The sequence below is a fragment of the Liolophura sinensis genome, chromosome 6, assembly GCF_032854445.1.
Source record: "Liolophura sinensis isolate JHLJ2023 chromosome 6, CUHK_Ljap_v2, whole genome shotgun sequence".
NCBI classification, from domain to species: Eukaryota; Metazoa; Mollusca; class Polyplacophora; order Chitonida; family Chitonidae; genus Liolophura; species Liolophura sinensis.
In genome coordinates this window covers 59,201,227-59,227,102 of record NC_088300.1, presented here as the reverse complement: position 1 = coordinate 59,227,102, position 25,876 = coordinate 59,201,227, and the positions used below count along the sequence as shown (strand labels likewise).

The 25,876-nt window shown below is 38.0% G+C and overlaps 1 protein-coding gene across 2 annotated transcripts; it reads left to right on the top strand.

Annotated features, from left to right (window-relative positions):
* Positions 1 to 224: 224 nt before the first annotated feature.
* On the top strand, positions 225 to 25,876 carry LOC135466532 (M-phase inducer phosphatase-like). 2 transcript variants are annotated; one of them, XM_064744069.1, is made up of 13 exons: positions 225 to 721; positions 18,588 to 18,688; positions 20,667 to 20,721; positions 21,683 to 21,745; positions 21,895 to 21,934; positions 22,219 to 22,545; positions 22,839 to 22,970; positions 23,447 to 23,539; positions 23,897 to 24,125; positions 24,255 to 24,454; positions 24,772 to 24,905; positions 25,141 to 25,258; positions 25,622 to 25,876. In XM_064744069.1, the coding sequence occupies exons 1-13, from the start codon at positions 528 to 530 to the stop codon at positions 25,757 to 25,759; spliced, it is 1,824 nt and encodes a 607-aa protein (XP_064600139.1). In that variant the 5' UTR covers positions 225 to 527; the 3' UTR covers positions 25,760 to 25,876. The 2 variants fall into 2 exon arrangements, with proteins under 2 accessions (XP_064600139.1, XP_064600140.1); XM_064744070.1 differs by lacking the exon at positions 225 to 721 and adding an exon at positions 9,353 to 9,490.

Below are 25,876 nucleotides of genomic sequence, written 5' to 3'. Positions count from 1 at the left end.
ACACTACGCCTCCAATTTCATGGGATAAATTTCTGAAGGGGGATAAATGGTGTTTCGTTTACGTTCTCGGTTTTAAAAGACGTCATCAGGCTTGCGGTTTGACCGTCATCCTCAGAGGTCACCGCGCAGCTTGTTGTATATCCTGCGCATACTGCGATTGGCTGGGATCTGCCAGCTTTTCAAATGGTGTGGCGGTGAATTTGGTTCTTGTCTGGGCACATCGACTGTCTCTCGGGCAAATTTTTTCCAAAGTGAGCAGGCAATGTAACATCAAGGACAGTTCGTTGCATATGTGTAACTATTCTTTATCCCCCCGATTGGGCTTGCAAAGCATCTGTTGACGGAAGTTCCCCAAGAGACCACGGGGAAGTTTTGTTCACTTGGTGACCACTCTGGAAGACGAACATTAGCTCGAGTTGTGGACGATCTTTTTGTTTTGATAAACAAGCCCTCGGAATCAACGTGTGCAACAATTTGCGGACCATTCCTGTTCATAATTGGCTTATCGGTAGTCATATTGCATAGTAATGGAGTCAAGTCCCTTGCCGTCACTTGTCGGGACAGACAAACCGTCCTTGGTTAGACCATATCTGCATATTCCGCTGAGAAATTTAGCGACAACAAACAACGCCATGTTATCGCCGACTAACTCAGAATATGGAACAGTAGGCTCTCCGATGAGTAACCTGGCATTAAATCTCAGTGGTTTAAGCACGGAAGGGTAAGATAATTATTTATTTTCATTATTTTGGTGAATTTTGTATTTAAATTTGACAGTCATTTTGATTTATGGTCCGCTTTTGAACAAACCGGAAGTCACATCTCGTTGAGTTTATTAAATTATGTACATTTGTGAATTTGACAGGTCTGCATAATTTTTTTTTCACGCGGTCACTTTTGGAATGTTGGACTATTGTGATGACTTTGAGTATGTGTTGGTTGATTTTTCCATTTTAATATGCCAATATCATTATGTTGTCTTTATTTTGCTAATTTTTTGGTTCTTCATACTTTTCATTTTGCAGCAACATTTTTATCAGCAGATAATTCTAATAATATAAAATATCAGAAAAGATATTTCAAATATTGTCCATTAACTGACTTCTTTTCATTACAGAATATAAGTACAAATGAGTATTACAGTGAGTTAACTGACTTTTAATAGTTGTGTGCTGATAGAGCTGAGACTTGACAGATGGTCATCTGACAAGAAACTGGTGTATATGCCTTACAGTCCATTGGCATCTGTTGTTGTGTTGCTCTGCAAACTAAGTCAGCTTGACACATGTGGCATTACCAACAAGACTGCCATTAAGATTGACAACTGTGCTGTACTTGTCAGTTGTCACCAGAATCACATGTATGATAAACAGCATTTCAGTGAAACATTTGGTGTATTATCGCTCAACTTTGGAATGAATGTTTATGAACTAAGTAGAAAGTTTACACGGTACTCCTGAAGCTTGTATGAAAATTAACCCTTTCAGTCAATTCAGTGTATGGCTAGCTAACTGCTTTCATGAGCTTTTATAAGTCTTACTGTGGTCATGTTACTGAAAAGTTCTTGAGCATTGGCCTGGCACAAGATAAATAAATTTGTATAAATGGGAGAAACAGGTCATGACTGAGTGGTTAAGTTGCTTGCCATTCAATCGTTAGGTTACATGTACAAGAGACGTGAAGAACTTGTTGACACATAGGCAGCATAATTATCAAAAGAAGTGAACATTATGTTTATCAGGAATCCCAGGATCTCATCTTATACTTATGCTTAGTCTGCATTTTTTGTATGTTTTTGCTTGTTGAGCTTCTCTTGAATCAATCTATTCCATACATCTATTGAATATCTAATGGTCATATTAGTCTAAACTAAAATGTTCGAGTGCTGCGTGGCCTAGTGTTTAGCATGCCAGTGCAGCACAGTGTTCCAGGAGCCTCGCACCTTCAGCTCATGCTGGCTTCCTCTCCAGTCGGACTTGTGAACATCTGCCAGCATCCAGCTTGTGAATGTTCGTGATTTTCCCCCAGGCTCTGCCCAGTTTTCTCCCACCACAATGCTGGCTGCCATCATATGAGCAAAATATTCTGGAGTATAGTGTAAAACTCCAGACAGATAAATAAATAAATGAAATGTTTGCGGGGCATTTGTGGCAATAAGCAGTCAGTGGCACCCATATTATATCAGCAATCCGATTTTCATTGAAGATGACCTGTCTTCTACCAGTATATTGTGCATATTAGCATGCCGTAAGTGGCAATGTCTGTTACTAAATTGTTAGAGGCACTGAGGTTTCTTCTACACATGAACCTGATCACCATGGAATTAAAAATTTTCAAAATTAAGTGAGAATTACCTCAGTAAAGTTTCAGCAGTTATCACATTCAGTAAATGGCATACATGTAGTCACAATCCTGAAATCTTAAAACATGTCATCACTTTTTTTTTAATCATTGTCATGCACTAAATCTACTCACCAACCTGTGATAATGAATCCATTACATATGCCATGTAATGTTACAGCTGCTAATTATCCTGTAAACCAGATTATCTGCTGATCAGGACCTGTTGCTGACAGTTAACTGAATTTCAAAGGGTAATTAACACCAGGTTACAGTGTGCCTCCACATGTAGTGTCATTCTTTATGCTTGTTAGCTACACTTCATCATACCAAGGATTTAATTATGCTGTTACGGTGTCACTTGACTGCACAATGATACAAGTGTGATCAATACACGTGCTTAACTTACATCATTTACTGGACCATTGTTGTATTGTCAATGATGAAGTTTCTTCATGAAATTCCAGCATAAAGTGTTTTAAAACCTTTAAACTTGTTCATATTCCCCATTGTTTACATGTACTTTTAATTTTAAAATGGCCAGTATCAGTCTTCAGCATCTTGTGTGTATGTCAAGGACTTGTTTTGAGTTTAATTGCTTGTGTGTATCATACTACAGTGTACATGTACATGTTAAGAATTTTAACCTTCATGCTTTGTTAATTCTTTGGACATTATCCTCGTGGTGTTGTTATACCAGAGTTATCACTGAGACAACATATCATTATTGTGTACATTATGCCAGAAAAGTATATAGGTCATCAACCCAACAAGTTTAGCTTTGGAACTTTATGAGGATGAGTTGCCCTAGGCCTGCTGTTAAATAGTTTGAGGTTAAATTCCTGATCACTTGTGAGTAAAGAGCTGTCTAGATTTCTTTTGTTATGGAGGAAATAAAACTCCCCTCTTGTTTACATCCTCCTCCCCAAACTCCTCCCTCTGGACACAAAAACTCTCCCTTACTGCTGTTAAATGGGATGTCCTAGTGACTGGTGTAATTCCCAAACCACTTGGTAACCCTGGCCATGTCCTAACTTGTGTAGTCACTGAAGATATATGTAAGGGGATCTTTGTACACATAAGTCTGATCACTGCCAGTAACAAACATGACTGCATGATTATCCTTTTAACATCAAGATGTCAGTGTCAAGGACTTTGACACCACCTTACGTGGCCATTCTAACCAAACTCCTAATTATGACAATCTCCTGTAACCATACACTGATGTATTGATGTTATCTCTCCAATAAAACAGCTCTTGTACGTGTACGATTTCATGGACACTTTACACATACATGTACTTTTAATGTTGTACTTGTTGTATTGTTATGGAATGAAACAAAAAAATGGGTGGCTTTTTTATTTAATTGTGTTTTTGAGGTTTTGTGTTAGCACACATATAGTGTTACTATTTACAAATTGTCTGTCAGCACCCTGCAATTGGCCGTGGGTTTCCCGCCTGATTTCATCCACCATAATGCTGGCTGGTGTCTTATGTGTGAAATATTCTTGAGTATTCACCTAATATCTAATGCATACATGTATGTATTATCGGCCTACTTTTCAAGTTTAGTCACGGGAGCTTGCCTTGTTCAGTATTAATTTGGATGGACATTTTTTTTTTCTCTTTTAGAGATATTCTTTTGATAAGACATTATGCCCAAGTTTAATCTCTTCTATTAATAAATAGATTAACTTGAATGTAATAGAATTTCTGCTTATGCATCTAAGTTTATTCCATGTTAATATGAGGAATAAATTTAGGTTAACTTAAGTCCATTTGAAAAAAAAAAGTAAACCACATATGTAATTAGAGTGCTTATATTGGTTGAAATTATAATAGTGAGAAGAAAAAAAAGAATAGGCAGGTCTTCTTGTCCACACAGCTTGTCCAGGCAAGTCAGTTGTGTACAGTGTCCTTTCCATACGGAATTAACCACAAGAATATTATTTCTTAGAACTTACTTGCAAACTGCTTAGCCTTTGATTTGGACATCCCGAAAATGTCCTAGCATACGCTTACATATGTACATGTAACATCACATGAAGGAATCTGTGGAAGGTCTTGGGTTTCCGCCGGTCTCTGCCCAGTTTCCTTCCACCATAATGCTGGCCGCCGTCATATAAGTGAATTATTTTTCAGTACGGCGTAAAACACCAATCAAAATAAATAAAATAAATAAAACAAAGAAACTGCACTGCATGTGCAAACAGGTTACAGACTCAGGGTATCTGATCTGTTTCAGGCGTATTTTTAGTTTACCAGCAGATTTTATCATGTAAGCTTTTCCCTACCTGTAGGCATGTTTACAACCTCTTTAAGTCCAAATACACTATGATATAACAGCTGCAGAATGCTGTCATGACTGTAGAACAGGCACTGGGACAAACAAAAATGTAACACAACTGTTTCTTTAATGGTCATTGGTGGATTTAAGCTTTTGCTGTTATACTGGGGAACTTGTAAAACTCTTTCCTGCCTGTATCAAGATGGTCCTAAAATGTGAGCTCATTAATTCTTCCCGTTATTACGTCACAATTATCAGTGTATGCGTGCTCATAAAACATATAGGAAGCACACAGGCACTGCAATGTCACAGAAGAAAACGATGAGTTCTACTGTCGTTTGGACCTTCTATGTAGCTCGTCCTGCGTCCTTTGCTCTTGGGCAAACTGTCAACTGTCTTGTTTTAACAGTGAAAACGACTAGAGCTTACAGTTGTACTGTTAGTTGCTTGTCAATCATGAATGCAAGTGCCAAACTGAGCAAAGGACAGTAATCACTCATTGTGTTTATTTTTGTCCTGCTCTTGGCACAGTGATGGGAAAATTGAGAAGCTTTCTGCTACATCAATTCCTCATTCCACAACATCAGGATGAATGATGCTGAGCTCTTCTCTTTTGTCCCTGGTTTTGTGTCTGGCATGATGTGGTTATTATTGATGTCCACATCTTGAAGCTGGCATTTAGTGTCATTGCCATCTTTGTACCCAACAGTTGATGTTAATGTGTAATTATCGGTGACAACATGATACCTGCTTCACTGATGGGAACTTGCTGCTTGTACCACAGTGTGTGAGAATAGTGGAATAGAGAATAGGGGAAGATGAAAAACTCGTACTGTGTAAAAATGTTAGAAAAAAAAAAGTTTCACAAAAAGTTATTTAGAGCAGACAAATCGTGATGGAAATTGAAGAGCTAAATCTTGACACATGACACAGTAGTTTTTGTTTTTGCCTTTTGTGACAAAGAGTTTAAACTTGATCTCTCTTATTGCACATAAATATGATGTTTATGATTTTCTTTGCCATCTTTTTTTTTATCTTTCATTTCTTCCAGTTTTATGTTTTTAGTATGTGATTACGGTACGTAATTCCTCAACCTTATCACGTATGAAAGAGCAGCTTTTAGTGGAATTTATGCACATTTATTAATTATGTGTAAGTTACGTAGACAAACCTACAATCTTTGGATTAGCCAATTTCATGGCTTCTCAAAAAGGATAATCTTATTAGTCTACACAGGATAAAGCCGTAAGAATATGCTTGAATACACACATTTTGCCCACATGCGAAATGGTTCAAGAATTACAGTAACTTTTGAAATTGAGTGTGGAGACAATGAGGTGTTATATTGAATGATTAGGTGTGTAATAAAGGAGCATGAGCAATTGTCTGTAAATTTTATTTTAAGTGGTACTATATTGTTCAATTTTGAGTGAAAGGTCTAGTTTTTTTTTGTTGGTGTTGTTGTGGTAAAATGTTAGTTTTGTGATGTTCAAAGGGGTATTGTGTTGTAGGCATTATAAGCAACTTCCAAGGTTTGTCGTGTGCCATTTCAGTGGTGAGACGCACTGGTTTCCAAATAGGTATGTCCAGTGTCCTCATGATAGAAACATACTCACAGAAAAGAAGAGATTCAGAACTCAAATACAGTAAATCTATATGCATATACTCGTGAATAGCTAAAAAAAAAAGAAAAAAGAAACAATGGAAAGTATCTAAATCTTGTCATTGACCCATTTGTTATTTCTGTTTAGACATTGGACTCTTGTCAGCAATGATGTCCAGACAACCAATCATGCCTTTGTGTGTTGTGTTGTGTAATTATTGAGTGAAGTTGTTAATTCCTGGGGAGTTACATTATGTGAATGAATGTTTTTCTATTTTGAATGATTTTGTATGCATGGATGGTTATGAATGCTAGTGCAGTACAATGCTCATTAACTCAGCTTGTACAAATTATGGGGCACAGTCCATGATGCAACTGTGTCTTCATTCCCATGACAGTAACAATGACATGATCAAGTACAATGAGCAAACCTTATAAAAACTAATTCACATATGAAACATTTAAAACCAGTGCAGACATGATAAAGAGAGTAAGATTGGAGTGTTTTCTGTTAGCATTCTGAAGCCATTTTTGTTAGAATTAATTTCTTCAATGACAACAGTTGTTTTGGGGTTTATGGTTGTTTGGAAAAATATGGAGTTCAGCATTGTATGATTTTTCTCTTGCCTTCCAGCCGAGCTTGAATGTGGTCTCATGTTGATTTTTCTTTAAATGAGGTATCTCCAGTACTCATTATAAACTTTTTTGCTTGCTTAATTAATTTGAGTGAAAACTGTGTGTGTGTTTCATTTTCAACATATCCAGCCAAACAGGAGTGAATACATGTAAGTTGATTATTTGTTAAGTCATATTTCGTAGCAGTTTGCCTTTTTCCCATCTTATATTGGAGAATGCTTTGCAGATTTAGAAATTAGCATCTTCCTGTTGCATCATGTTGATTATTGGTGTGAGTTGATCTCTATCATGGAATACCAACTAGAAAAGTCAGCGAGTCTCACAGTCACGTAAGAAAAGTGCGAAAAAAAACTTTAGAAGATTCTAAAACCCATCAGTGTAATTGGTCTCTGGTCAAAAGTAAGTAGACCCAAGAAAACCTGTAAATCAATTCTCAAGTGTCATTATTAAGATTCAAGAAACCTGCAAGTAACATTCACGTTATCTCAATGTTAAGATCTCTGATGTGATGCCTGTGGCATGCGTAAGCCACCTGCTTGAGAACACCATGTACCTGTCCCTTGTCTGTAATAGATCTGTCAATCCAGGGGCCCTACTGCATGCCTCCAGCAACATTCTGCTGTATCTGCACATGGGAAATTTCCCTGAGGGATTGGCATGAACATACTGATTTCCATCAGAATGTTAGCTGTTATATTTATTCCAGATAGCTTGCTGTGCTGTCAAGCCACCCTTAAAAATATGTTTGTTGGGCGTAACTCGACTGACCTTCTGAAATAGGGCCCTTTTCCAAAGATTTTATGGATATAGTAAGATTTTTTTAATTTCTTGAAAATTCCTGTTTTTTTTCATTAGATGTGATAAAAGAAAAAGGAATTTCTTACCCACCGACCGTATTTGTTTGATAGCTAGCTTACACCCAACAAAGAGTTTTTTAATGATGGTCTCAGCAAAAGAATGTAATACATGAGTCTCTGGGTGCCAGTTTACTGTTATCCCCACACTTCAAAAGCTTTCTATTTTTGGTGATTTATCAGAAACTGTACTGGGCTAAGACATAAGCAGTATCAGAAGTTCATTACCTAGAAGTATGAAACTTCCTTATAGCTAGTCTCCACAGTACAATACACATGTTACGTCATATGTAGAAGCTCACACCACCTGGTGGAGAAATATGCCATCATCTTGGGTGGAAATTGTGAACTGAATCGTGGGAAATCTAATTGTAAACAACTACTACAAGAACTGGCCACACATTGAAACCGAAACTCCGTATTTAATAACTATGATTTCAATAATCATTGTTGGTATGCAGCTGTAAACCCATTGACTATTTTTATATTCCAAGCAACTCTAGAACAATTACTATCGAAAACATTGTTTGTCCTTTCACAAAACTCTCTGTTGTCATAATTGTTTTAAGTCTATTTCAACACAACCGCGTTTGGATCCCACCATGCATCAGCTGTTTCTTAAATGTTAACTAGTAAGCTCATATGTAAAAGCTCAGTAATTAAGATATAATGACTTTATCAAGTCATTGTTGATTTTAGACCGGAAAATGTGGAAGAGTTGGTAAAATCAAGTCTCGATAAAGAGTCATTATTTCTATTCTATTATACCTACTTTAAACTTTTACATATTTAATTGATATGAAAATGATGCAAGCGCTGGACAAATTCCATAACACAAAGCAGTTAGCATGAGTTTGTTGTCTGCGTTAATGAGCTAGTGGCGTAAACACCTGTGATAACCCCCTGCTTTGAAATGATGTTGTCCAAAGTGGAGGTGGGGTTTTGTGACGCGAGTCGTGACGCGTGTATGTTCCAAAGCGTGCGTCTCTGATTTTGGACCCATTGACGTGCAACATTGCATGCAGTAGGAAAATCTAAAGTGATAATAGAATTTGTATTATATCTGCTTGCATTTATGAGTATGTTGCCTTCATCTATAGAATAAATCAAACCATTTTTAAAAATGGAACTTAAACATATGTTCGTGTTTGTCATGAAATGCATGTACATATATGCATGGCTCTGTACCTCCCTGAATTCCTCATCTGCAAACAGTGTCAACTGTCAAATTTTGTTTGTATTCTTCCATTGAGTAAGCTGTAAATGTACATCTACATGTAAACAAAAAAATATTTCAAGCAAAAGAGTTGTTGAAGCTATAGTCATCAGATTAAATTACTGTTCTTTGTTTTGCATATCAGTTTGGGCTATGTTTATTGCACATATGTAGCAGACACAGAATCTGAAAGTCTAAGGCCCTGTGTTTCAGCTGTATAAGGCTGACATCTGTGCCAGGAACTGCTGGAGTGAGACCGGGTTCAAGTGACAGCTGTCCTGTTGGGCTCTAAATGCACATGTGACTAGGGTCATTAATCCACAGCTGATGTGCATTCAAACTGGAACCATGAAGAAACTGGTAATCTCCCAGTCAGCATTTTGGATGAGCTACATTCTGTAACACAAGATAACACACAGATAAAACTAATGGTCAGACCCTCAGGAAGAACATGTGTCATGGCCATGGGTCCTCTTAAGTCAAGAAGTGCCTATTGAAGAGGAATCCTCTGTGTTAAGAACAATGCCTGCTCACAGATGGTAAATATACAAAGGTATAGAAATTCCAGAAGTTAAACCTGGAGTATTCACCGAGATTTATAGGCATCTTCAAACACTGAACTTTTCAAATATAGTAGTGCTTTGTCATATTATTAAGTGTGAGTTCAATGTCATTTTATGTTAAGTGGACATACATTAGTGTCATGGATTTACTGTTCATAGTAGAACATAAAGCTCATAAATTTCTTCAAAAGGTAGCTGAAAGTATCTACCCTAAAACTTTCCTTGAATTATATATTGCTTATGACTCAAAGTTGTATCTGAGTTCAGTAGTAATAATAATGAAGTCTAGGTATCACTACATAAATTTACTGTAAACTTTTACATGCACTTGGTGATATCTTGACTTCTTTATTATTATCCTTGAATTGTTTTGATGGATTTTCGTCCGCACTTACGATGTGCTTTATGTAATATCTGGTTCTGCACACATTTGGTGACTTTTGGATTGTGTTGTAATTAGTCTGACTGCAGTTTGGCAACATGCATAGACCTTGTAACTTCCATTTCTTCCAAATCTTCCATTAAAACTGATTAGTTTGGGTGACTGAAGATGAGGCTCTGTTCAGACAGTCTCTATTCAGTGCAAAAGAGTTTTCACAATGATCAGTTTAACGACATTAGCATCACAACACATAATCAGGAGTAATGTGCCTTCTGGAATAGATCTGCATTCATCAGTTCAACTCTTCAGTGAATAATGTTGTCTTTTTGGAAACTTTGAGCCACAGACAGTTAATGCTAATTCTGCTTCTACGTGGAACCACATTATGCAAATTCTTTTTCTACAGACAATTTCCACCTAAGCCTATGGGGCAGGAAACTAGATATTGTTCACATGGCTGTGTGTGCTCTGGGTCAACTGTTTGATTTGAGCAATTTAGTTGTTATTCGTAGTTGCAATTAAAACTGCAACAAGTTCATATTATGTAAACTGGCTCCCAAGTGTATCTTTCCTGTTCTTGAGGGTTTTATTCAGTTTGACATTGCTCTTTTGTATTCAAGTCTCTTCTTGGAGATTACAGCATGTTCACTGCAAAGGTGTCTAAAAGGTCTGTGTTCCTTGGGCTTAGATTAAATCTGGCCCTTTTGTTGTTGGTCAGCCTGGGTGCTGTTAAATGGAACCTGAGATGGTATGTTGTTCTTGAACATGTATACCTACATCCAGCAGTGACCATACTGACACAGTGTAAAAACAACCCCCAAGCCCCAGGCTCTGGCTATACTCACAGCTTGGCCCCTGGAGTTGATGCCTGAACACAGAACCAACTGCCCTTGAACCAGCCAGACAAACCAGCCACCATTGTTACCTAATGCAGGGTTAGTGGTTACCTCATGTTGTGTAACTGTGGCAAATTAACCTGATGTGTAAGCATATAAGATCATTTAATGCATTATTGCTTTTAAATCAAAGCATTCTTGTACACTTGAACTAATTAGCCTATTAAGCTTGGATCAAGGAGATTTGAAAAAGACATTAAAATAATGTAAATTTAGAAATTTTTAAATGATAACATTTCTCTTCAAATGTATAGTATATAAGTATATAACCTATTACCTCTTCAATAAATACAATATACATACATGAACAATTTAGTACATGTATTACAATTGCTGTCCTTTCTTCAGTAGACTGAATGAATGAATGATTATGGTTTAAAGTCACATTGGTAATATTGCAGCTATATTTTTGCGACCTCTGTGTGTGATGCAGCTCTGTGTTACCAGGCAGTTTTTGAATTCTGAGCATATTTCCTTGTTTCCGTGCTGTTTAAGGCACACAATTATCTGTGCATTAATTTGTCAGTGGTGTTTTTTTCTGTTTATTGTAGTGATGTTGTTTGCAATTCAGCATTGGAATGCAGTGAAGAGTTCAGACTTACAATACTGCCTTTCCCTTCCATTTGTGAATAACATACATCCCGTGATGTTGGATGTGTGCTATATACATGTATAGTTGGAAAATAAAGAAGAAAACCAAATGGATTGCACTCTTGATCACTCACCAAAGTTGATATCATCTCTGTTTTAGGTTGTCTTTTCTGTGTTAGATGTCATTTCTGTTAGCATTTGCATGAACTCTTGGTGTGTACTGTTATCAAGTCTTTCCAGTCTGTTGGACCCATGGCCTGAGCACCAGTGGGATAATCCCATATAGGTGTTAATCCTCCATTTACTGGGATTAAGGATCTGAGACTTGGTGTTTGTACCATTGATATTGTTTGTGTGTTGTTTTGTATGGGTATCAGCTGACTTCATTCACCAACACTGAAGTGTAGATAAGGCGGGAATCTACTGATTACCTTCAATTTACATTTCACCTTGATTGCCAAGCCCATATTTGTGCATCACAGAAGTTATGGTGTATATACAAGTATTGATGACATTGCCTTTTTTTCTCTCCTGTAATCCATGGTAGAGAGATAAGCATATGTGTCTTTGAGAACAGTAGCAAATGCACTTGCACACTGTATATTCTTTTCCCCATATGCCATGGAATCGAGGAAATCCATTAAAACAAGTGCATTACTGTACACATGTAGAAAATACACTTCGTGAACAACTAAAACTCGAATAAAAGGTTAACTTCTGAAAACACGCTTGAGAATTGATTTTTTGATCAAATGTTCTGAAGTTTACTGAACAAAAAACTGAGCAGAACTTTGTTGTGTATCATTACATTTCCTGCGCGTTGGTGAGCGCTTTGAGTAATGATATTGGAAATCTTTTTTTTAATTTCATATCTGCTATGCTTATTTCTACAGTTGTGCCTGAAATAAAACTTGTAGATGATCTCACTGTATAACAAATTTTAGACAAATAGTCAATAGTGAAATTTTTGTTGAGCATCCGATAATCTGTTAAATGTGCATAACTTCTACTCACAGTCGATTGTGTTCATCTGTTTGTCATGTGCACATGTTCTCTGTATGTAACATGTGTACACTTAACGCAAGACTGTGATGTTTGAAGTTGACCACCACAGGTGACATATATACTCAAGCTCTCTTTTTCTGAGTCAGAGTAATCATTAAGAGACAGTACTACTCTGATTAGCTCTTATTATCCCTGTCAAGTGACATCCCCCTACCCCCACCCCCACCTCCCACTATGACCATCCCTGTTTGGTGATGGACAGGTTACAGGGGCCCAGGGTGACCTATGAGGCTGGGAAAGTGGAAGACCTCTCCAGGTATCTGCTGCCCACAGGGCGTCACTAGTACCTGAGCAATTAGATAAACACAGGGGATATTAGCTAGTATTTTGGTCAGGCCTGTGACAGACACCATTACTCTCTTGTCATATGCACCAATGTTTTCTCTATTTGTAATGTGTTGCATACACAACGTCTTGGTATGTGAACACAGACTGCGGGAAAGTCTCTCTGCAGTCAGTTTCCTGTGCATTTTGAGTGTCCCTTGTGTTTTGTAAGAGTTTCACTTTGTCAAAATAGTAAGATATATTAATGAGTCAAAAACACTTCAAAACCTTCAGGTACTTTTACATTCTTACCTGTGTACATGGCATTAATCAAGGTGTACATGTACATGTACACATACATTGAGTGAACATCCAGCTAACTTGTTTTCCTAAAATGTAATTAAGTTAAAGTCTAAATATTACATCCAAACTTTTTTGTGTTTTTATTTTTTAAGGATAACAGAATAGAATATCTGTAACTAAATAATAACTGGGATGCACTCTAAAACAAAAGTGCTGATTGTGTGAATGTTTAGTTAATAATCAGTTTCTTTAAAAAAAATTTAAAAAAATGCAGTATCCATAAACTTCAAACTCTTATGTGCTGGATAGGGATAGTTGTTTTTGAAATAACCTTTATACAAGTGTACATATGTATCCAGAAATTTATGAGAAAAAAAATTGACCAGCTTTCTTTTCTTGTGAAATGCATGTAGGTTCATTTTTGTAAAAACGTACATTCATGAAAAAGATATTTAATAATGAATGTGAGATGCAGAAACATTTTAAAAACGTCACAAATTTCATGACAAACAATTATTATTGCCATCTTTACAACATATGGCTCAGTCGCAGTGTGGATGTGACAAGTCTTTGAAGTACAGTATGTTGCAGGAATGATGTGTTAAATATGTCACAGCTTGGTAAAATGGAGGAATTATCAGTGTGACTACAGGATCATGTTCTGTTTCGAATCTTGTGTTGACCATATCTGGTGATTGACCCCTGCTGCCACAACAGCCAGGGCGAATCCTAAAGGCGTCATTGTTTATTTAGTGATCACTGATTAACAAATTAAATCCAGAAGTCTCATATTTTAACAAAATCATCAAGAGGGGGCAAAGAAAACAAGAGCATTAAAATTCAACTCTGTCTGTAACAGCTGGTGGTAGCACTTGCTACCAGGTAAGAATCTTGAGAATTTGTCAAGTGTTGTTACAAACATGGTATTTAAAGGGGGCATGCACCGATTTAGGGCCTACCTGTCTGACAGAGCAAGACTGACAACATCTTCTGAATGCTGTTCTGAAGAATTTAGAGCATTTAATTTACCTCAGTAACTCAATAACTGTAAAAGTCTATAACTGTTAAACTTTGGTTGTCCATACCATTGGAAGTGAGTTCACCTCTGACCTTGGGTTCCATGCAAACGTTGAATTTTCAGACTACATGTACTGATACCAATTCATCATGGCATTTTCCAAGTTGAAACCTCAGAAGTTAGACTTCTCTTTTAGTGACACATCATCTGATAACAGGTGAGTTGCTGTCTGTTACCGTTATCCAGGTCCTGAGTTCGATCCCACAAAACCATTTCTGACATGTGAAAATTTGAAATACAATTTTAGGGTTTATATGTATGGACCCTACAAATTTTGAAGTTTGACAACCTCATCAGTGTTATCTTAAGGCAAATGTGTCAAAATGTAAGCTTTCATTACCAAAAACTAAGCATTGTCAGGAGGTTTTAAATTTTGAGTGAAGTCAATGGCTTGTCCTGAAGTCCTGCTCTCCATCATAATGATTCCTTCCACTTAAATGTAGAGTGATTGCCAAGTTCCCCTTTTGTGGATATGTACTATGTATATCATAACATATACGCTTGTCTCTGTTGTGAATATTTTTAATGCCTCGTCTCTTGCTTTGTTACTAGTGGCAAATTTTTGGAGTGTCCAATAACTATTATGCTTGCGTCCAGTGTTTCCTGGTAAAGTCTTATTCTAGAGACTACAAATGTATACCACCGCATGTACATTAAGGCCAGGTGAAATATGACAACTGTGGTTGTCAGGGACCTGCTTTCGAGGATCTTGGTACATGCAAGTTTTCTTTTAACATGGGCTTTGAATTTGTTACTGCCTGACCATTCTGAATGACCTGCAACTCATGGTCAGCTCCTGAAGACTGACTGTACTGTCTGTTTCTGAACAAATATATGAAGTCATATGGGCATTGTGGATGTACAGATCTATGTTACCTTTTGATTCTGGTCCCAAGTTTCAAACACTAGTCATAGACTAGCTTGCTTGTTAATCACCACATATTGCCATTGTTACAGTCAACATAACCCACAGTGGAATTTGCCATAGAACTGGGCCCTGTCAGCTCAACTTCTTGAGAACAAATGTTACTTTTCCTCTATGACAACTCCATATTAACTTTCTGTGGTGACCTAAGATTGCTACACATGTATTACAAATCTATTCAGCTGATATGAGCTGGACACAAATTTTAGTTACTTAAAGTTTGATAACACATGGGATTGCAGTTCCAGTCTCAGACAGTGGGCTTCCAAGAGTTCCCTGTTTCCTTGCAGTGCTCTCCGGAACTTTAGGACAATAACGACGTACATGCTGCTTCGCAGGTGGAGGTGAAAATCTGGGCTTACAACAGCTTATGTGTGTAATGCACCTGGGTCATTTGATGCCAGATTTCATAGACGATAGCTTCTTGTTTTACCAGTGCCTTTAATGCCAGATACTGTAGACGATAGCTTTTTGTGTTTCCAGTGCCTTTAATGCCAGATACCATAGACGGTACCGTCTTGTTTTACCAGTGCCTTTAATGCAAGATACCGTAGACGATACCTTCTTGTTTTACCAGTGCCTTTAATGCCAGATACCGTAGACAATACCTTCTTGTTTTACCAGTGCCTTTAATGCCAGATACTGTAGACGATAGCTTCTTGTTTTACCAGTGTCTTTAATACTAGATACCATAGACGATAGCTACTTGTTTTACCAGTGCCTTTACTACAGGTACATGTATGTATAATATTTAGTCATGTGCTCCATTCATCCATCCATGTTTAATACCATTTTACTTCTTCACAAGATATACACTAGAATTAGAGCTCAATAAAGAGATGGTATTGGGTAATAATCATAATGCAAAGGTGTGAAGAGGCATTTTTTCTGATAGTGGCAGCCGCTCTTAGAAATTATATTTCACATACTGTCTCACAGATGTTGATTTTTACATGACACTCTAGTAATCTCCAACCCTAAACCCTACATGTTTACAGTGGAACATTCTTGAGCTGGGTGTTAAACGTCAATTTGTCCATCAATACTGGTAGATGTTGAGTGGGTCTTCTGATACTACTGATGTAGCATGCACGCTTTCTTACAAATACTGCACTGTGTAAGAAAATTTGTACACAACACTTTCACGTACACTGTCAATTTCACTCTGCACTGCAACAGGAAGTACCACTCCATGGTGACCAGAATCTGGCATGTATTTAGCTCACCATGTGTTCCATGCTCTTAGACTTACATGTAGTGTTTTGCACTTACATAATATTAGTTTTTAAGGGTAACCATTAACATTTAAGACGTTTACATACAGGTTGAACACTAATGGAATGATATCCTTTTAGAGACTGTATTAACTGACAACAGGTCATGCGGTACCATCTTCATTAGTGCCGGAATTCTCTGAATGTCCAGATGCTTTTTTCATATCTTTTTGAGCAAGATTTAACTAATTTTGTAAGACCAATCAAATTGAATAACCAAATTTCAATGAACAGTTCTAATCATCGTATTACTTTTTGAAGAACATTGCTTTATTGTTTTTCATTTTACCAGATTTTACAGATTTTGGACAGGGGTTATTTCCCTGGGCTTTCAGCGAGTTATTCACTGTGACAGAGTACATGTATTTATGAGTGTGTGTCTCGATATTTTCCTTAACTACAATTATAAGGGGGAATAAAGCCATATGTGTTTGACTAACACCTAGCACAGGGCTAATTCTTATGTTCCCTTGTGAATGCATTGGAAACATGTTGATTTGCCCCTGTCCTTGGATTGATGGATTTGTGTAAGAATGTTCAAAGTTGGTGCATTCTTTCCTTTTACTATTGTCATTATCTAATTACCACATTTTACAGATTTTGATTTTGCATGAACAAGGCTACATACATGTACATGTATGCTGGCATAAAGAGTTATATTATATGTTTATATGTAGAAATGTGAATTGGGATATTTATTTACGAGTTGTAATTTGTGTTTTAATGTAAGATTCAACCTGTATGGTGTCAGTCAAATATTTAAGCCAAAAAAGGTTATAATTGAGTAAGATGGGAGCTGTATAATAGAGCTATATATTACTTGTTAACAGGAAGGAAGTTGTCTTCTACTTGCTTTGGTAGGTTTTTGTTGTATACTCAGCAGGTGGAAACACAGCACCTACTATAAACTAACAAATACCTGTCAGTTCTACTGTTGTTTGGCAGAGACACTCTCTCCTGGTAAAAATGTTGGACATTTGGCCAGGGTGCGAATATGACAGGTCCTTGAGGGCATAACTGGGCTTTGATAGATATACAGGAAAATAAGACAACAAGAGACAGGAAACAATGGTAAATCCTCTTCACAAGTCTCTGGCAGATATGGGCTTGGCTCTGCCAGGTAGATCTCTAAAGTACACCATTCATATGTTATTAAGGGGGTTTCACCTGTGATTACCTTCTTACCTGCATTAAAGATTTTAGAGCAGGGTGGACCCAAGCCCTTGGAAATACCCTGACAACTGCAGGATGCTGAAGTATACTGCCAATCACCTTCAACAAAACAATTGCCAGGTAGAAAAAGGGTTCTTAATCACCTTTTTGTACCTAACAGTGGCATCCCCTACTTTCCCCCCATGGGTGCTGTGACTGTCACCCTGAGCTTAACCAGGCTGGCCATTGCCACAGGTAGAATTGTCACCCAGGGACAGGCTACACAAAACCTTGGTCCCACAGAGAAAGACAAGGGGGTCAGTGTGGTGCCAGAACAATGGTCCGTCCCAAGGGCTGGGGTACAGAACTACTGAACCTACAAAGTTAATGATGAGAGGCATGTTGAGATGTTTGCCCGGTCATTTCCTGCAGACAAGGGTCTCTCCCACCTGGCTGCTCCTCTGACCAGTCTGATCTCTGCAGGCAAGGGCTGGTGGTTTCTGATTGGCCAGAGCTGTATTATACAATGACTGGTCGTGGGCAGGTGAAGGCAAACATCAACTTGTGCTGGAGAGGGACACTTCTCCCTGTAAACGTTAATGTGTGGAGTTTAACCTTCTAGTTTTGTAGTGTAGACATAAGGACTCTTGTTTTTTAAATATTTTTTGAGTTAATATGATGAAGTCACCTCTGGATTTTTCGGTGATCTCTCGATATTTAGGGACTCTAAGGTACATGTACTACATCAGCTTGGTTGTGTGCACAGAGTTCATGATAGTATTTGTGATTTGAAATGTACAGGAGTGAATTAACCATGCGTTTTAAATCCTTGCTGTCTCTCTGCAATTCTGTCGTTGTTTCTGTGCAGCATGTACATGTAACAGTGACAAACAGTTATCACTTGGATTGAATATGGATATTTAGTTGGCAGTGACATACCTCTGTGAAATTTGTTGACATGAAGTATGTGTAGAAGTGTTGTTACTTTACTGAGGGTGAAAATGTTTCCATGACAACTTGTACAGGCTGATGAATATTTGCTGTTGTGTTAAGGAAAAGTGTCAAATTCCAGAGGACAAGGTGTTATTTACACGTATGCAGACAATGATAATTTGTGCTGTTATGAAGACATTATCAGTGTTGATTCTGTCTTTCAGTTTCGGTGACACCCCCAGGCGAAAGTTGTCACTGTCCAGCACAGAAAGCACTCCAGTGATGACCGGGTCAACTCCAGACACTGCCAGCTCTGTTGAATCAGGTAAGTCAGATGACACTCTCCTTTAATGTCAATCCCAGCTGATATTTTGACAATGTCACAAAGAACTCTGTGGCAATTGTATTGTATTGTGTATGTTTATTAGCTGTAACTAAGGGTATCAAGGAGTCAGTATTTGGCTTATGTCAAAGTTTTGACATCCCATTTTTTAATGTGGGTCATTCACTTATTGAGGGACCTGTGTGCAAGGCGACACGAAATCATATGTGAGGAAACTGCACCTATTGCAAGTGATATGGGTATTTTTTCAAATTAAGCGAAGGTATGCGTAAACGATTTTCAGATGCATACTTAAATAAGGGAATGTATATTTATAAGTTATGAAGTTATAGTTTATGAAGACATTGCAAGAGACAGATATTCTCACATATGCATGTTTTACATGTAATGCTATAAAAGTGTTGCGCATGCATGTAATGTATGTATTTTATGTTTGTTTTTATGGGGTTTTTTTTCCTTTTTATTTTTACAACATTAAGGGTCCATGTATTGCATGTGGCAGGTCTATTGTATGCTACATTTACATGTAGGTTTGAATGTTGTCATTACATACATATAGCTGTGTGACATGAGAAATACAGTTGTTGAAGATGTTAGCCACATACATGTAGATGAAAGATCAGAGGCCACAGATAAGGTTTTAGTCTAGACTATCCTGTTCATTGAATTGATGATAAGAAATCAGTCTCCTGATACCAGGATGCTGGCAAGATCTTCTGTGTTGATCTGTCTGCCCCACCCCTAACTTCCTCCCCCAGGAGACCTGAACTCCACCAGGCCTGTAGTTTTATGGCAGACAAATTACACATAGTCCAGCCCTCTAAGATAAGCCATTTCCTGCTCCAATAGAAATACTTACCACTCGAACTACTGTACATTAACAAAACCGTGTTAATCAGCTTATTATTATGTACATGTATAGGCCTTAAACACACTTAAGCATGACATTTTTTCTGATGTAAATCAAAATTTGCGTATTGAATAAAACATTTTATTTGTTTAAAGCTGATATTTGAATATGCAAAGGAAGTAGAAAAATCTTAGTATTATAAATACAGTGTTTAATTTGTCAGTGGTAAACTGGTGTGGGGAAAGGGTCAGAAATTTTGCATTTATTATGTAGTGTAGTTATACCCAGAAGTTTGATTTACATATAAATAATTTTTTCTTCAGCTTTAAACATGTAAAGATTTAAAGATGTACCTGGGCAAGCAAAATGGCTTCTGCCTAATTAACCAGCTTCTGGCATGTGAAATTTTAGCTGACTTCATTACCCAAATAAATGTAGGTGCTGCTAAGATAACTGACTGACAAGCCATGGTAGTGAAATCTTATAATTATTGGCTTGCCTCTGAATATTCTTTGCCTCGGGAAGTGCATTGTGAAATCACATGCCTGTACATGTACTTATAGGTGTTTGCCTTTAAGCAGCCTTTTCACCTGTGTCAGTAAGCTGGCTTTGGTTGTTAGCACCTGGCATCTGTTGTAAGGGGGTCCCTTCACACTTGTCCACTCAGGGTCACTGGGTGTGGGCCAGGCACTGCTACCCTCACTTCTCGCCCTTTGTTACTGCCTTTTGTCTGACCTATGGCTGTATCTACATGTGGCCTGATCCAATCTCAATAAGCCCACTTGTTGGATTCAAATGTCTAAAACAACATACTTCATATGGTTCTTCTGTCCCTGTAGCCTTATTGAATAATTATACATGAAATAGCTTGGATGCAAGCTGATCTCTAGCAGAAGCTTGCTTAATTGAATGGATTTTAAGTAAAATATGTGTACTAATGTCAAGATATGAACTTTAAACTTCAGGTACATTGTAATTTATGCATTATACATGTATGAATTCATAAAGAAGACTGCAGTATATATAATTATGCTCATATGTGTGGTTAATGTTTGGTAATGTTTACAATGGTTGGTTATCAAAATATTGTGTGTGTTTTCTCTGACCCAGGCTGCTTCATGGATTCCCCTGGCAGTACCATAGATTCCCCCACCATAGAAATGAGGTGAGTTCAGCAGGCATTAGGGTTCAGATTCTGTGGCAGTATTGTCTCTTTGCACTAGGTGAGAAATGGCCCTTAATCTGCCCCCAGCCCATACATTACCATCCATCAGCAGACAGCTGCTAGGTTGTCAGGTAAAACTGCAGGACTTCAGGGAAATAGCTCATTGTCCAGTGGGCTCAGTCCTACTCTATGGAGTCCATCATTGGCCAGGCTGATCATGCAACAGCTGACACCCCAGTCTTCTCTGCCTCTCTCACCTGTCTGCCTAATGAGGTAATGTTATGTCATCTCAGCCTGATCTCTCCCACACATCAGCCAGGTAAACCCTACTGCATAGCCCTGAGGACAAGGCCTTTGTCCTTTGGCGGGAAATTCAAATCCAGGTGATGTTTCTCCTGCAGGCTAGGACTGAAGCACCAGTCAGGGCTATAGGTGGTGATGTTAAGGGGTTGAGTGCACCCAGCCTTGGCAGATAGAAGTGGCCCTTACACATCCTGTGTTTTCCCATCTCCTAGCAGATATGCTGTTATTCTACCCCTGTGCCCCAGGCCAGACAGCCCCCCTGCCCCAGGGCAGATGTGGGCCACACTTTTCACCCCAGGGACACAATACTGACATATGCTGAGTAATTGCAGGAAATAAAACCTTACCCCTATGGTTGTCCCCTAAAGGCTGTTAAAAGTGTGAACTGCCAGAAGCTTTGGCAAAGACAGGACTAAGGAGGAGGCAAGACCCTAAGAGCGGAGCTACAGGGGAGACAGGCCCAGTGGCTGTAGCCCTTTGTTTAAAAAGGATGGTCAATAATTGCTCTGTTTACAAGTTTTTTTTACCTTTAGCTAAAAACAGCTTCATATTTTCTTTCAATGTATAATGGTTAAAATTTCAGTTCATTGTTTAATGTTAATAATTTGACTTTTTATACTTGTATTATATCAGACTTTCTTGTTTTTTTGTTTTATAGCCTGCAGAAACGTTTCCCAGGAATAAGTTTGAGGATCGATGATGGGTCTGGAGGTTACAAAAAGTAAGAATTTTTCATCATATTACTAATTTACGGAAACTGATTTCACATGCAGCAGGTCTTATAATTACATATATGTGCATGTACAAACCACCTATTGCCAGTATCTTTACATTCAGTAAGCTTTTATTATGACTTCTGTTTTTTTGCAGACAAAGGTCTCTTCCCTTTAGAAGACTCAACTCTTTACCAGTAAGTGATATGAATTAATTTTAATTTGTGTTTTCAGTAATGGCTTATTTTAAAGACAACATGTGTTCTTTTCAAAATGGCTTGAACAAATGTGTCCTTGATATTTAGATGATTCATACACTCTTTGATGTCAAGTTCAAATCTGTGGCAATCTGTACCGGTTTAACTATTAACATATATGTAGACTAAATATAGTCTTATGGCTTTATTAAACTCTGGTTACCTTCCTTCGGAAGATTTAGATTCATGATTTTATTTAATACTGGTTACCTCCCACCCATCAGATGCCAGCCTTCAGACTGAGCCCTGTTGATTTCCATGAGAAGGAGAATTCGGGGTCAGCCCCCATGGAGACCTCGTGTAACTCCGGGGACACTGATGCACCCACATGCACCAGTCTACTGGAAGACGAGGGCTCCCAGGACAGTGGAGTTGGCTTTGAGAAAGACCACAGTGAGAGGTTTTGTTTTGCTGCTCCAGTTGGGATGCCACCACGACGAGGAAGTCACTTGCGTGTGATCAGTGAGGACACCTGCTCTCCTCAGAAATATTCACCTGTGAAGCAAGGGACATCACCTCAGAAGTTCCGGTCTTTGTCCTTGTCGTCTGTGGTAAACTTTCCTCCATTCACTCTTTTCACTTTCAAACTCCAGCATATTTTATTGGGATTTGATATGTCACATTTTAGGTATTGTTCATGGAAGTATGAAGTCAGTGTTCTGAATACCCAAACTTGTAAGTACATGAACTTAGTTTCTCTGTGAAAAATGATACCCTCTTGCTCACAACAACTTTGCAGGTCCTACTAAAAGCAATTTTGAAAGCAATGATTTCATTGAACAACATTACCACAGTTATCATGTTCTGAGAATGTACACATGTGTTTTACATCTGTTGATCACAGGGCTGCATGCCTGAGCCACAACCTAGCTGTAGCAGTCCCATCTCCCTCAAGACCTCTGCCCTGACCAGTCTAGACGATGACAGTGACAATGACGATGGCTTTCTGGAAGTCCTGGATAAAGAGGTTGCAGAGGTATGTTCATTTTGTCTTATCTAGCCAATATACCAGTACTGTTGCGTACATGTATGAGTGTACGTGAAACAAATAAACAAGCATCAGTGGAATCAGAAAAGTACCATACTCTTTTGGATAGAATAAATGGGCATCTGATGTTTGAATTCAATTGTGGGTGTATCATTTTCAATGGTGTTACAGCAGACAGTTTCCTGACTTTCCTTTTTCTTTCTTTTTATGTTATCTGACATGTTAAATGGAAAGATGCTGAATGCGTGTGTGTAATTAATTAGTCTGAAGTGGAAAGCTGTCTTGATATTAAAGATGGCAGTAAACTGTGAACACAATAACATTACATTGTATTCTTGTATCCATATTCTTGAATATACTTAAAGGCTTGATTCTTGAATACCCTTAAGATTACATAGGTTTGCACTGTCTTTTGTTTTCATTTAATCTTGAGTGATATTTAAGAACTGTTATTATCATTTCAGATTAATGACTGTGCCTTACCAAACAGTTTTGACAGTCTCTTCAAAGCCCCAGTTATTAATTCATCAAGTGCTTGTAAAGAGGATTCTTTCATGGTAAGCCATTTACACATGGTGAAATCATTGAATTTGTGTAGAAGATGAACAAATACATTTTCTGCACTGTGCATGTACTTTCTGTCTGTTTGCTTTGTAAGCATTTCATCTTGACGCCAGCACCAGACAGACTTATCACATCTGTCTAATGTCATTCAGCCTAAAGCCATTGTTAAAAGCCTCATTTGCCAGGTTACCCAATATTATTTTCAGACAGTCTACTTTGTAGTTCAGCACTTTGTCTGCCTGTTGAACAGCAAGTGTATAGAAGGTGTTCTAAACACAACTCATAAACACAAATATAATTTCAGTGTTTGTACAATTTTGACGTACACATACCTTTGACAATATAAACAGATCAGAAGAAATCCAAAGAAGTTGTTGAATCGCTCACAGTCGCTTGATGTGCGCAGTCGTCTATGTAATAAGCGTCAGAGCCCTGGGAGAGATGATGACTCCACCCCTGTACAGAAACGAAGGAGAGGCTCATGTGTGGCGGTGGGCACTGTGGTCACACCCCCCAAAGCCATATTGAAACGTTGCCACTCGGAGACAGAAGCTATGATCAAAACAGCACTGGACAGAGGTGAGCATGTTTCTTATGGTCAAATTTTTGGACAGATAGAATAACTCATTAAATTTTTGCATAGGTAAATACTGACAATATTTGTATTATTGGAGCTCGCCATTTTAATGATAATGTGTTTGTTTCCAGTGGTTGATGACCCAGATTTGATAGGCGACTGCTCAAAAACATTTTGCCTGCCGACAGTTTCTGGAAAACATCAGGATCTAAAATCGATCACCCCGGAAACACTGTCCAAGGTGATCGACCATGAGTATGATCACATCGTAGAGCAGTATTCCATCATCGACTGTCGTTACCCGTATGAATATGAAGGAGGACATATACTGGTGAGTTAATGTAGGTTTTTGTCTGAACAAAAACAAATTGAATTGTTGCCTTCAGTCTCATAAAAAAAAAGACTGAGTTTCATCCAGGTTACTTTAATAATTCGACAAAAGCACAATACAACAATTTCTTCTCTCTTCATTTCTTTTTCATTTAATTCAAACTACATTCATAAAACAAAAGGTACTTGTTAAGAGAGGAGATATTCTTTTAAGTTTGCTTACCAAAACATGGGTTTATATGCCCCAATGTGAATATGATTTTGTGTAAAGACAAACATTTGTATATATGTTGCTTAATTGACTGTTACTCTTTGCAGGGTGCTAAGAACTACTACACAAAAGAGAGTATCCTCTCTAACCTGATAGATAGTCCTAGGAAGCAGGAGAACAGCTTCAAACGGTCCATCCTCATCTTTCACTGTGAATTCTCTTCAGAAAGAGGCCCTAACCTGTAAGTTAACGCTGAGAAGCAGCTTTTCGTTTTGTTTGACAAGTTTAGCTGGTGTGTAATAAAACACTACAGAAGTTGTCTTGCTATGTAGAAAAAGGTACAGGAATTACTGTTTCTCGTGAGCACGGTGGTAGTGGATGTACTGGCAACATCAATCCACAAATCTGCTGGTCATAATGTTATGCTTATTAGAAAAGACTTGTTGGTTTATAATTAGAAACTTGGTTTGTTACAGGTCCAGATTCTTGAGAAACATGGATAGAGGACAAAATAAGGAAGTTTACCCACAGCTATACTATCCTGAAATCTACTTACTCGATGGAGGATACAAAAATTTCTTTGAAACGCAGAAGGTAAGAAAACTTTTTATAAACCCATCTGAAGTGGTTTCTGTTCTTGATGCATATGATATTGGCTTGTCACCATTCCAATTTAAACTGGGGCTGCATCTTTTAATCTAGCTCATGCTGCTTGGGCTGTGATTTTGTTTCAGTAAGTTTTGTCAGTGTGCCTGGCATAAGGCAGCGGTTAGGAGACACCGGTCTCCTCAATGCATCAACCTGAATTCTATCATATAATTGCAAAATTCTTGAGTATGGCATTAAAAATTAATCAGTCAAGGTAAAAGTGTTTGGTATCATCTGCATTTGGTGTAGTACAAAAGGCTTCATTCAATGTGAAGACATTTCGTGATTGTTTCTGTGTTAATGTTACAGCAATACTGTGTACCCCAGACCTACATGCCTATGCATCACCAGGATTATAAAGAAGAGCTACGAAAGTTCCGCATCAAGTCAAAGTCCTGGGCTGGGGAAAAGAAAAGCAGCCGATCAGCACTTTTTAAAGGATTTTAGCCTCATTTTACTAGATACTCCTTTGGTTTTTGCCAGGGACTGGCTGCAGACACTGTGCATTGGTTTTTCTAAGTGCTCACTGTTGATTTGTTATTACCTCTGTAATTGTTAACCTCA

Bases quoted from the DNA above. Each gene is read 5' to 3' on its own strand.
- LOC135466532 (XM_064744069.1), top strand. From the start codon at position 528: ATGGAGTCAAGTCCCTTGCCGTCACTTGTCGGGACAGACAAACCGTCC. The intron at 20,722-21,682 runs GTGAGTTCAGCA...TTTGTTTTATAG, and splicing joins TCCCCCACCATAGAAATGAG to CCTGCAGAAACGTTTCCCAG. The intron at 24,455-24,771 runs GTGAGTTAATGT...TACTCTTTGCAG, and splicing joins ATGAAGGAGGACATATACTG to GGTGCTAAGAACTACTACAC.